At 41.7% G+C, this 12,525-nt stretch overlaps 1 protein-coding gene across 3 annotated transcripts in view; it reads left to right on the top strand.

Moving 5' to 3' along the window:
• SLC26A7 (solute carrier family 26 member 7) overlaps nt 1-12,525 on the top strand; it is a 157,942-nt gene that overhangs the window by 105,894 nt on the left and 39,523 nt on the right. For all 3 annotated transcript variants that reach the window (XM_044423758.1, XM_044423759.1, XM_044423760.1), the window contains 3 exons: nt 1,752-1,834; nt 6,149-6,296; nt 7,896-8,009. In XM_044423758.1, the coding sequence (XP_044279693.1) occupies nt 1,752-1,834; nt 6,149-6,296; nt 7,896-8,009 (345 nt within the window). The remainder of the gene's footprint in view (nt 1-1,751; nt 1,835-6,148; nt 6,297-7,895; nt 8,010-12,525) is intronic.

The following is a 12,525-nucleotide window of genomic DNA, read 5'->3' as shown; positions in this document are numbered from 1 at the left end:
GCTTCAGTTCTGAAGCTTAGAAGCAGAAAAGGTTCAGAGCAGGGCAACAAGTAGTATCAGGTCACTGGAAACAAGGCCCTACAAGAAGAAATGGAAAGAATTGGGCATGCTAAGCTGTCTGAAGAAATGAATGAAAGGAGATATGACAGCACTCTAAAAATACTTGAAAAGGTGTCACAGAGAGGAGGGCCAGAATCTCTTCTTGATCAGTTTGGTGTTACAGGACAAGGAATAAACAGGAAGTCAGAATCCAGCTGAATATCAGGGGAAAAAGCCCTTCCTGATCATTAGAACAGCACAACAATGGAGCCAATAGCTAGGGAGGCTGTGGGCTCTTCCACACTGGAGGCATTAAGGATGCAGCTAGACACAGCCTTATATTAAGAATGGGGTCTTGCACTTAACAAGGGGTTGGACCTGATGGCCTTATTGGCCCCTGCCAACTTCGTTGATACTATAGAGCAGTAAGCATGTTGAATTTAGCTTGAGAACAAGCTATATCAGAGCTCTACACCACTGAATTTGATATGTAATGTTGGTGGTTTGAAATGGAATATTAGTGCCAAAGCATTCATTATTTTTTGCCACTGCAGGTGTTGCCCCATGGGATTCTGTGGGGTGACTGCAATGGCAGCAGGACTGTACTGCATGGGAGAAGTGCTGGGGGCACAAAAATGGCCTCCAACTACCCCCAAAGTTGCTCACCTTGAACAGAAAATGTTGGTTGAAAATGCTTCAAATACGCAGCTCACATCTTCCAGCTTAAGATAAACTATTTTAATATTCTTGGGAAAATAGCTTATGTTTATATTCTTATGAATAAATAATAAGAGCATTTAGTCTCCAAGCATCTCCAAGCATTTAGACCACATCTACAGGATTCACCAACTGAAATCAGTCTCACACAACTAGACTTGGTGGCACTCAAAGTGCTTCCATTGGAAGTTCAGAGTGAATAAGACCCCATTCATTAGAGTTAAATACTTCCACCCAGAAGTTTCATAGTACCTAAACAAGAATAAAGTCATACCTCTGTGATATTGCAAGTCTAGTTCCAGACCACCACAATAAGAAAATATCACCATAAAGCAAGTCACATAAATCTTTTTGTTTCCAAAAGTGCATGTAAAAGTTATGTTTACACTATGTTGTAGTCCATTACATGTGCCTAAAAACAATGTACAGACCTTAATTAAAATACTTTATTGCTAATAAATGCCTCTGAGCCTTCAGCGGGTCATCATCTTTTGGCTGGTGGAGGGACTTGCCTCAATGTTGGTGGCTGGTGACTGGTCAGGGTGGTGGTTGCTGAAGGCTGGGGTGGTTGTGGCAATTTCTTAAAATAAGGCAACAAGGAAGTGTGCCACATAATTGACTCTTCCTTTCATGAAAATTTCTCTGCAGTGTGTGATTTTACCCATAGTAGAACTTTCAAAATTGGAGTCAGTCCTCTCCCACCCTGTTGCTTCTTTACCAACCAAGTTTATGTATTATTCTAAATCTAAAAGTTTGAAATATTGCAAGAATTACCAAAATGTGGCACAGAGACAGGACGTGAGAAGATGCTGTTGGAAAAATGGCACCAATAGACTTGCTTGATGCAGGGTTGCCAGAAACCTTCAATTTGTAAACAAATGCAATCTCTGTGAAGTTCAATAAAGTGAAGTGCAATGAAACAAGGTAGGTCTGAATTGTTTTTATTTATTACCATCTTCCAGGTTGTTTATTGTTTGTCATTCCTTGATCCGTAGATCATTGCTACCTCTGCTGCCTGTTATTCTGCTGACATGGAGCACAGCTATGGCCTGGAAGTCGTGGGACATATTCCAAAAGGGTAGCATGTTGTTGATATGCTCGTGCACACACACACACACACACCCCTTTAGAATGTTTTATATATTCCTGTAGTTGTTGTTAATGTATCCTGACCCTAAGCAGTAGAAGGGGGAATTTGAAAATTCATCATCATCATCATCATCATCGTCATCATCGATCATGCATTGCGCACTCTGCTTTACAATAGCTGATTAAGAACATCTCAGGAAAAAAAATTGAAAAGCCAAGCAAATTTTGTCTTGCTGAATAGGGAACTTATATTGAAGCAAGCATCAGAGAGGAGAACTGGATAAATAATGTTGCTCCAGGGAATATGAATGTAGATTTATTTTATACAATAAAAATGAGAAGCCAAATGATGTCTGAAAAGATGTAGGTTGTATTAGCTGAAGGACATTTTTCTCCTATAAATAGCATAGAACTGTAGGGCCATGTATATGGCACCTTTATAGGATTACTCTCTGCTATTGGGTTAGAAAGATTATATGCATGCTCTTCATGGACTATATGCAAGGCAGATGGGCCTAAAATGTGTGTATTCAGCATTAAGAGAATCTATGTTTTTGTTCTTCATTACATTGCAAACCTGCTAATAGGGAGGAGAGATCGCTAAATGATATTTACCGGCTTATTTATGTAAGCAGTCCTGAGGCCTTCACGACAGGACGGCATATAAATATTCTTAATTAATTAATTAATCAACACGTACTTTCAGGCTGCCCCACCAACAGCCAAAATGATAATTTATCCTACAAGAAGAAATGGAGAAGGATAACACAGCAATATATTGTAGCCAGCATAAAAGACACAATGGGCAGTATTTAAGGCTACCTGTGAGCTTCCACTGATGATGTTTCTTGGAGGACCAACTGGCAGTACAACAGGAAACTACTGTTTCCTACAGCCACCCCAGAAATAGGCTTAAATGCTTACGTCCAAAATAGGAGTGGTCAGCAGAACTCTCTCCTGTGTGCTCCACAGGCCTGTTCTGTTCCAGAAGTAAGAGCTCGGGCTCATTTCTGGTTGCCTTAGGAAGCATTAACTTCCCATTGTGCCATGGTAGATTTCACAGGTATACAGGTAGCATTGCATGCTGCCCACTTTTATTTCTGCTTTGTTTATTTTTATGGTGTACTTTGAAATCAAAGCCAAAACCAAAGCAAAGAAAAAAGGGAAAATAGTGAAATAAAGCAAAATGCTACATTTATCCCATATAGGAATATATAGCATATACATCTTCATTGCAGTAGTTTTACTTAAATTTCATGTCAGAAAATTGTAATATGGCATTAGTTCTTCCACTTTTACTGTTGTAACTAGGAGTGGTGAAGATGATGGTAATGATGATAATTATTTTATTTTATTGAAAATAAGAATGTATTTTCCAAAGCATAACTTGGTAAATGCAGCATATATGGAAAGTAAAAGACAAATAACATAGTCCTTCTGTCAGGATTAGTTCTCATTTTCACTGAAAGGCTGAAGCATAATTGTTCAAAAGATTTTAAGATGACATCGTTGTATTACAAGCTACTTTTGAAAGTCTCCAAAAGGTTTGCTAGATAGTCTGTCTGACTCTTTAGTGGTGGCTTATAAATAGAAAAACAAAATTTACAAAAGATATGTTGGGGAAATTTTTATTTAAGAAATACTTCAGCTCCCATCAACCAGAATGGTCAGTGGTCAGACATCCTGCGAGTCATAGTCTGAAACATGTAGAAAGCACAAAGTTTTGTATGATATGTGCAATAATAAGCACACTTTTGTATACATATTCTCCCAATATACAGTGTTGATATGCATCTTTTGATCAGAGAATGGTACTGCAAAATTTGGAAAAGTAGTTTGGTTTGTGTAGAGTAAATTTTGTCAGCTTGCAGAAAATGCAAGCAACATGCATTTCTCCCCCACCACTAGCTTCCAAATTAATTATTGGCTGAGATAGTATTTAAATTGTAGATGGCCAGATCATTCTCTTAGCCCTACATTACTCCAGGTTGCTGATAGACCTTAGGAGAGATTGTAAAGAGAGGAGCATAGAGAAAACGCAGGAATGAGTGCATTGTTGTAAGGATGGGCCATGTGAATTGCATGCAATGCCAGATGGTGGGTTGGGGGCACATGCGGACCTGCATAGCTGCTAAGATCAGGAGAAGAAATTGCTGGGGTGAGTGGTTAATGCCACTCCACTCCACAGTGATCCTCATCAAACTCGCAGTTTCCCCATTGTTCTTAGCATGAGCCCAGCTTTCAGTAACAGGGAAGCAGCTCTGACAGCTGTATCAAGATTGCTAGGAGGGGCAAGGTTAAAAATGGTAGCGCTGCTCCTCTGAGCTGCAGGGAGACTGTCTGAAAGACATGGACTGACTGCATGAGGTGTGGTCTAATGCAACAAATGTGATTCGTGCAGTGATGCCTCCCTAGTTCTGATGGTAATTATTCTAAAAGAACTTTATTCAAAAGTTCCTTGGTAGACAGAACCTAACCCTGACTAGGGTTAGGGATTCAAGTTCTTTAAATATGGGTTCTCCCCAGCTGATTGGGAACCCTGCAGAGCTGTAGTTTATATATGTATAAACTCTTTTCAGAAAGGAATTATCTATATGTGGTGGTCCAGGTTTGCAGTAATGATCCTTCTCTCTCTTCACATGTTCAAGGTTTTATCTATCTGCTAAGGAGATGGTTGGCAGAGAATATATGGACATTAGAGAGAAGACATAGGCAAAGACTTCTAGTATGAGTTGCTATTGTTTCACTTTATCAGTGCATCTTCATTAAGTAACAGCAGATGAGGCAGAACATTTTTGATATTTGGCAGACATTGTGGTACCGAAGAATGCAAATACTGCTTAAATATTATCCAGCTTAAACTGAGCTTAAAATTGAAAAGGGGGAACAGATTGTGGTTTTGTGGCTATAAAATCAGGAAATTCCTTCAGAACAGTGCCTGCACTTAATTTCAGTGCCTACAGTTAATTAATGGTAGCACTTCCATTCACAGATTTAATATTGCACAGTTGCCTCTGTGATAAGCTGGAAGTTTTTCCTTCAGCCACTTTGAATGAAGTTGTCCTCATGCCACCTTTTCATGCTAAGTTGCAAGTCTATGAATTCTGCATAAATAATGGAAGAGAGGCCTTCTCTGCAGTTTAGCAGTGCAGAGCTCAAGTGGACCGACAAGCCATCTTTTTCTTTCTATTGCCATGAGGCTGGGCCATACAAACCAAAGTTGTAGAAGATTTTGAGAGTGGATGAACAAAATAATGATGCCAGCATGACAGATAGTTCCAAATCCTCCCCCAAAGTTTAAGCCAAATTACAGGGGAAGTCAAAACAAGAAACTGTAATTGCACATTTTAGAACAAGCCAGAATCTTATGTCATGTAGGAACTGTGGTTTAAGATCCTGGCTTGTTTCGTACTTGGTAACTGTAGCACTTTGGTTTCAATGAAGTAGGAAACTGTAGGTAGTTTGGGGCACAGTCCTAGGGGGAGACCTGCATCCTGCTGAAATCAGAGGATTATAGACAGGCTATGCAGGACAGGTAGAGATGAAAGTTGCATTCATATGCTTTCTTTTCTGCAAAGCAGTTAGATGGTTGATTTCAGAGATTTGAGTGTGATGCTGTAGAGGCAATGAGACCAGCCAGGATATGTCATATCTTGACAGTGCTGATCCCATTTCTTTCCTGCTCCTAGAATACCCCAAAAGCCCTTCTGTGAAGTTATACTTACATCTCAGAAGAATAGCTGTTACAGCTCTTTACAGCTATGAGGCAGGGAAGGGGCTCTGTGTGTGAATCCCCAGGGAAGGGACAGAGTGATTTTCCAACCTTTTCTCTAGGAATCCAAAAAATCCTATGGTCATATAGCTGCTGTCTAGCAGCCACAGAATTGTCTGTTAAAGATGTTCTTGCTTTTAACGGCCTGCTGAGAAGGGAGGAAGGAAGGGGTGGCACAGGGATGGGTTATCCTGGCAAAATAATGCCTTATTAACCCATGATATGGCAATCATGACATGGTCATTATATGGCAGCAAACTTGGGTGTGCCTCCCAGAGTTCACTCAACTGATGACCACACTCATTTCTTGGACCTTGTCGCTCTGCTACTTGTGATTATTATAAGCAATGTAACTGAAAACGTGTCCTTCTGTTTTAGTTAAGATGGTTACCCCGTGGCTTTCATGTTTGCAACCGTTGTACTGGCAGTATTTTTCTAAGTATGCAAACCATTTGTCACTGCTGGCACATGTGCTTTTTGATTCTAATGCATAACATTCTCCACCTAATAGGATAGTCTTTACTTTTGCAGTATACCTCCACCAAGGCCTCCCCCTATGAATATCCTCCCTGAAGTCATTACAGAAGCATTTGGAGTGGCATTAGTTGGTTATGTAGCATCACTAGCCCTCGCACAGGCCTCTGCTAAAAGGTTCAACTATTCTGTGGATGATAACCAGGTAAGAGGTCTTTTGTCATTATTGTTTATGTTTTTGCTGATACCCACACATTGCTGAATATACTCTAGGTATTTCTTAGTGTAATGCATTTCTTAGTGGATTCCAGGTAGTTAATAGAGGTAGGTGGACTCCTCCAAAAGCGATTAAGAATAATTGAGAATACCTGAGTTGAATTGCATGGAGACCTCTAGATATTAAGAATACTGGTCCAGAGACTAAAAATGTATTTTTTTCTCAGAACATCATTCTGATCTATGCTAGGCATTTCAAGGTACCTACAAGCGCTAGTGCAATGATTACCACTGTGCCACTCAAATAGAAGCTTCCGAGTCTAGTGCCCCCTTGCCACTTGTGCATCTACTGTATGACCAATTGTACCCCTTGGAAGCCGCTGAGATAGTCTCATGTTAATGGCTGGACTTGGACGCCCAAAAGGAGGCTACTGCAGTGCGTGCCCAATGCATCCTAGGGGATTTGGTCTTAACCTGAGAGAGAAAACTTCAATAATTGTTACAGTAATCTAGTCAAGTAGACCAGTTGTATTATTGTAATAGAGGTCTTACAATATCAATACCAACCACCATCATCACCAACCGCCAAGAGAGGAGCTGAAATAAAAAAAGTGGCTTAACTAAGACCAAATTTGGTTGTATTTCTTGTTTTTCTGAGGTGGAATTTGAAACAAGGGATTTTTCACTGTCCATTTTTAAGCACCTCATTGTTGTTTGTTGTAGTTATAGTTTATCATTCCTTTTCAGTCTAGCTTTCTCAATGGTAAAACAAATCATTTATATTATTAACAATATACTCAGGGAAGTCCCGCTCTCCTGCTACTGTCACGTCACCATCCAATTGCTCAGAGGATGGCCTTGTTACAGGGCAAATAGTTATTTGCTGTTCTAACAAAACAAATCACACACCTATGATTTCCAGCACTGGATGGAGAGAGAACTAAGCCATCATTTTTAAAATGCTTTCAAAAGCGAACAATGTTTTTAAAAGCAAACAAAAAGCAAACCCATCAGTGTTCATCACTTTAAAAAAAGCTATATGATTACGCTTACACTATGATAAACCAGTAGAGACTTTAGACTAGCAAGAAATACTAATCTATGTTTTTAAGGCCAGTCCTTGGAAGAGAACAATTGGTAAATTACGCATATTATTATGGATAGAAGGCATAGGGAGCAGCATCCTTCTTTGTCCACAAAGCCACGACTTGGGATCACTAGATGAAACTGAGTGACTATTTATTTAGGAAACAACTTTACACAATGTATGGTTTTGTATGGTGACATACACAAGACATGGTGATGACTACAGGATGGCCTTAACAAGCTATTTGACAAATTAATGGAGAACAGATCTACCAGTGGTTGTTAGCCATGATGTCTGTATTACATCTCTCTGCTCAGAGACAATATGCCAATTAATACCAGCTGTTGGGAGGCAACAATCTAGAGGGCTGTGGCCTACGAGTCCTGCTGGTAGGCTTCTTGAAGGCAACCGGTGGGCCACTGTAGGATACAGGGTGCTGTATTAGATGGACTTTTTGCTGAACTCTTCCTGTGTGCTTATGAGTTTTTTAAACCTTTCTAGGAGTTCTTGGCTCATGGCCTCAGCAATGTGATCCCTTCATTTTTCTTTTGCATACCGAGTGCAGCAGCCATGGGTCGTACTGCACTTCTGTACAGCACTGGAGCAAAAACTCAGGTAACCAATTCATGTTGTCATGGGGGGATTAGGAATGATGGCCTTTTAAAGGTCAGTCTTGCCTTGTGATTAATGGTAGGCTGAAGTTTTCAGTAGGGACACTTCCTGAAACAAACAGCAAACAAACTCTAGGGGAATTTCACAGATACCATTACTTGTATTGGAAGGATGAATAAAAAGAATCTGAGCTTAACTTTCCCAAACTGCTTAAGCAAATTTAGGGGAATGATCCCAGAAGAAGCATATATTAAGAGACGTGTGATATAGAATCATTCCAAGGGCCACTGCGTTCAGTACACCTACTGTAAATAGGTATAGTTCTCCTTCCTTTTGGGTCTTGCCAACCAATCCTTGCTAAGAGCCTCTCAGAGGAGATGCTATTGGATGAATGTGGGAATTTCACCTTACACAGGAGCACTTGTACACTCTGCTAGGGATGTGCAAGAATTTTGCTCTATCTGCATTCCTAAGCAAATCCACCTGATTTGTTTTATCTTACCATCCTGGTCCTCTCATCATACCCAACTGATTTGTGTGTATTTTGTTTTCTTCTGTTGTGCTCCAAAAGAAACACGAGGTGTGTTTCCACATACTAGAACCAGATCTTCCCACTCAATGGTCACATACTTTCCACAGAGAGAAGGGCTCTAGTTTTTCCCGTTGCACTCATCACTTAGGGTAATTTTCTTCCCTCAGTGAGGGGCTATTGTGGAAGTGAATGGATGTACCCTGACTCTGTATGCTCTTAGGTACAGTTTTCAGCAGTCTTCTTCAGCCCAGACTTTCTGAGTATTTGCCATGTTGGCTGGAGTCATTTGGAGTTGAAATCCAAAACATCTGGAGAATACCAGACAGAAGAAATCTGGTTACAGGGACCATGGCTGGTCTGGTTGGGACTTCTGGCTGGTCCCTGTTAAGTTATTGATTTAAATGTTCTCTGAGTCTGGCTCATGATTTCCCTCTCATCCTTCCCCTTCCACATCTACTCTTATGTTTTCTACATCCCATGCCTCATCTGTTGGTGCTGACTGGCACTATTCACTGGCACAGTAGATATAATATACACCTGGGTCTCAACAGCTCTTTGCTAGTTCTATGCCTTACGGGGCCAGTCTTTGAAATAGATTAGTTAGTGCCTAGTTATTGCCCTTGGTTGCTCTGTGCTTGTGTGTCATTCTGTGCATAGCTTACACTGTTCTGGTAGTGGTACAGGCTGACGTAGTCACTTTCTTCAGACTCATGTGTTGTTGTTTACACGTGATTTCTAACCACAGAAAATTTATTCAATTAAGAGAAACATGTACTTTGGCAGAATAGTTCCAGGGTAAAATATGCTAAAGGGTCTGAGTCAATAATAATTTAACCACTTCCAAAGTACTGTTCTTCCAGTTTATAGGAAAAACTCTTCTGCTTCACAACTGCATTTCCTGCTTAGTACTTTGATTTCCAGATCCTATTTGGATTGCTGCAGTTCTTAACTAAAATAATGTTTATGCAGGGTTTCAGATTCTGAAGAATGTACTGTATGTTTGAACCCTATAGCTGCAATCCTGTCAATAATTGAGTTCTTATGCATACATTTACATTGATAGAACTTTGGTGGACATAGGAGGATGTGAAAAACACCTTATTTAGTCTTAATTAATTGAATCCAGTGAGTCAGACTAGTAAAAAGGGGAATCTTATTCCTGCAAAACAGGGCATTCTAAGTGTGTGTGTGTGTGTGTGTGTATGCATACACAAAGCTTTGTTGTGTATGAACTGCTGACTTGTGTTAATGATTTTTAATTGGTAGCTGTAGACTGAAAAATCTGGAGAGCCACAAATTGTCTCAACCCCATTCTAAAGGATGACTTTTTCCTCTCTTTGAAGACAATAATAAAATCCCCAAACCCTGGCCCTCACGCATCTGCCAGTGAAGGCTTTGGGTGCAAGTGAAGGCATATGTCCAACCTGTGAAGCTCTCCATAGTGGAGATGATCGTCAGAAAGGAAAAACACCACCACCAACTGCAGCAACAACAATGGAAGTGTTATTTCACAGACAAGGCGCAGACACAAAGGGCATTAAAACCAGTTGGCAAGCCAGACTGTCCCCTGCCTTGGTACCCAAAGCCAAGCTTCCACAAGCTGATTCCAGTCTTCAGCTTGTCATAAAGCAAACAGAGCAAAGAGAGTCTGTCCCCACCCAAGGACAGAATGACCTATATAGAATAACAGGTTAGCACTGGAGAGTAATGACTGTTTTCTAACACAACATATTTACAAGCCCTGTTGTTTATGCTACTAGTAAGAATCAGACCTGAGTGCTAAATAAGCACTTTCTACAAATATAGATGTTTGTTCACACTCAGACAAACCCTTGTTCAGTTGGCAATTAGTTTGGAACTGCAGTCCTTTTCTTCCTCCAGCTGTATCAGAAAAGGGAATGCATGATGTGATAGCATCATGTTGCAAGTTCTCCTGTCTTCACATAGCTGTGGTGAGGAAATCTGAGGCAAGCATCATCAAACATTTTCCTTTATGCCCAAGAAGAGGAAGAGATGGGGTACAGCACAGCCAGGACCCAACCAGTGGCAGAGTTGGGGAGATTACACTTTATCCAGGACCTGGAGATCTCGGGTGGGGCTGGGGGCTGGGATGGGGCTAAATTGTAGATCATTCTTGCAGATGTTTATGAAATGTGACTTCCTGTATTAGTGTACTTATTGCTTGGACGCTGTGAGCTTGACTAAAGCCAATCAGAAATAGACTTAGAGCAGAACAAGGAAAATTCTGTGCAGTGAATTGCTAGCCCAGGTCCTTCCTGAGAACAGAGGGAGTGCTTGTGCATTTAAATGCAATTAGAGAAATGAGGAGAGTTGTGCTTCTCTACGTGTAACATGTTCTCTCAAGACTCAGAGCAGATTGTGCATCTGCAGGAGGGACAGATAGTTGGGAAGAGTGAAAAGCTCTCTAATAATTGGAGTCCTTGATCTTAGTGCCATTGGAAGCCAGTGCAACAGGTAGGAGTTGCAGGCCCAAAATGTTGTTGTTGTTGTTAGTCGCGAAGTCGTGTCCGACCCATCGCGATCCCATGGACAACATTCCTCCAGGCCTTCCTGTCCTCCACCATCCTTCAGAGTCCACTTAAGCTCACACCAACTGCTTCAGTGACCCCATCCAGCCGCCTCATCCTCTGCCGTCCCCTTCTTCTTTTGCCTTCTATTGTTCCTAGCCCAAAATATATGTGGGTAAATGCCTAGACAAGGAAATCAACCCTGACTGCTCTTTAGAAGGTCAGGTACTGAAGCTGAAGCTCAAATACTTTGGCCACCTAATGAGAAGGAAGGACTCATTGGAAAAGACTCTGATGCTGGGAATGATTGAAGGCAGAAGGAGAAGTGGACGGCAGAGGTTGAGGTGGCTGGATGGGATCACTGGAGAGGTGGGTGTGGAGTTGGGTGTACTCCGGGGGATTGTGGAGGACAGGAGAACCTGGAGGAATGTTGTCCATGGGGTCACAAAGAGTTTATTTTATTTATTTATTTATTAATTAAAACATTTCTATGCCGCCCCATTCGCCAAAGCCTCGGGGCGGCTCACAACATAAAATTAAAATATAATACATACAACAAATTAACAATATAAAATAAGTCGCCCTGTCCAGATAAATTAAGCAAATAATATTAACAATTAAAATGACGTTTAAATAAAAAGGTCTTCGCCTGGCGCCAAAAAACAAATAACAACGGCGCCAAGCAGACCTCTCTGGGGAGCGCATTCCATAGATTGGGCGCCACCGCAGAGAAAGCCCTCCTCCAAGTACCTACCTTCCTAATTTCTTTCACGGAGGGTTCCCGGAGAAGGGCCTCTCCCGCAGATCTCAAGGGGTGGGTGGGCGTATATGGATGTAAGCGCTCCTTCAGGTAACAGGACCCAAGCCGTTTAGGGCTTATAGGTCATCACCAACACCTTGAATTGGGCCCGGACTTCAATGGGAAGCCAGTGAAGCTGACGGAGGACTGGAGTCATGTGAACATAACGCCCAGTCAGCAGCCTGGCAGCTCTGTTTTGAACCAATTGAAGTATCCGGACTGTCTTCAAGGGTAGCCCCACATAGAGCGCATTACAGAAGTCAAGGCGGGAAGTCACCAGCTCATGTGTCACTGTTGCCAGCCAGTCGTACTCCAGGTAGGGGCGCAGCTGATGGATCAGCCAAAGCTGAAGGAAAGCGCTCCTCGCCACTGCTGTCACCTGAGCTTCCAATGAAAGCTCTGGGTCGAGGAGCACTCCCAGGCTGCGGACCTTGTCCCTAAGAGGGAGTGAACCCCATTCAGGACTAAGTTCAATTCACCCTCTCCGAAGCCCGATCCACCAACCAACAGGACCTCCGTCTTGTCTGGATTGAGCTTCAGTTTATTGGCCCTCATCCAGCCCATTACCTCGGCCAGGCACTGGTTCAGTACAGCCACTCCCTCACCTGGATTTGGTGGAAAACGAGAGGTAGAGCTGGGTATCATCAGCGTACTGATGAT

Source organism: Varanus komodoensis, unplaced genomic scaffold (genome assembly GCF_004798865.1).
Source record: "Varanus komodoensis strain SLA01 unplaced genomic scaffold, ASM479886v1 scaffold14_1, whole genome shotgun sequence".
Lineage (NCBI taxonomy): Eukaryota > Metazoa > Chordata > Lepidosauria > Squamata > Varanidae > Varanus > Varanus komodoensis.
The sequence above is the reverse complement of the archived record's forward strand: the minus strand, read 5'-3'. Positions and strand labels throughout refer to the sequence as shown.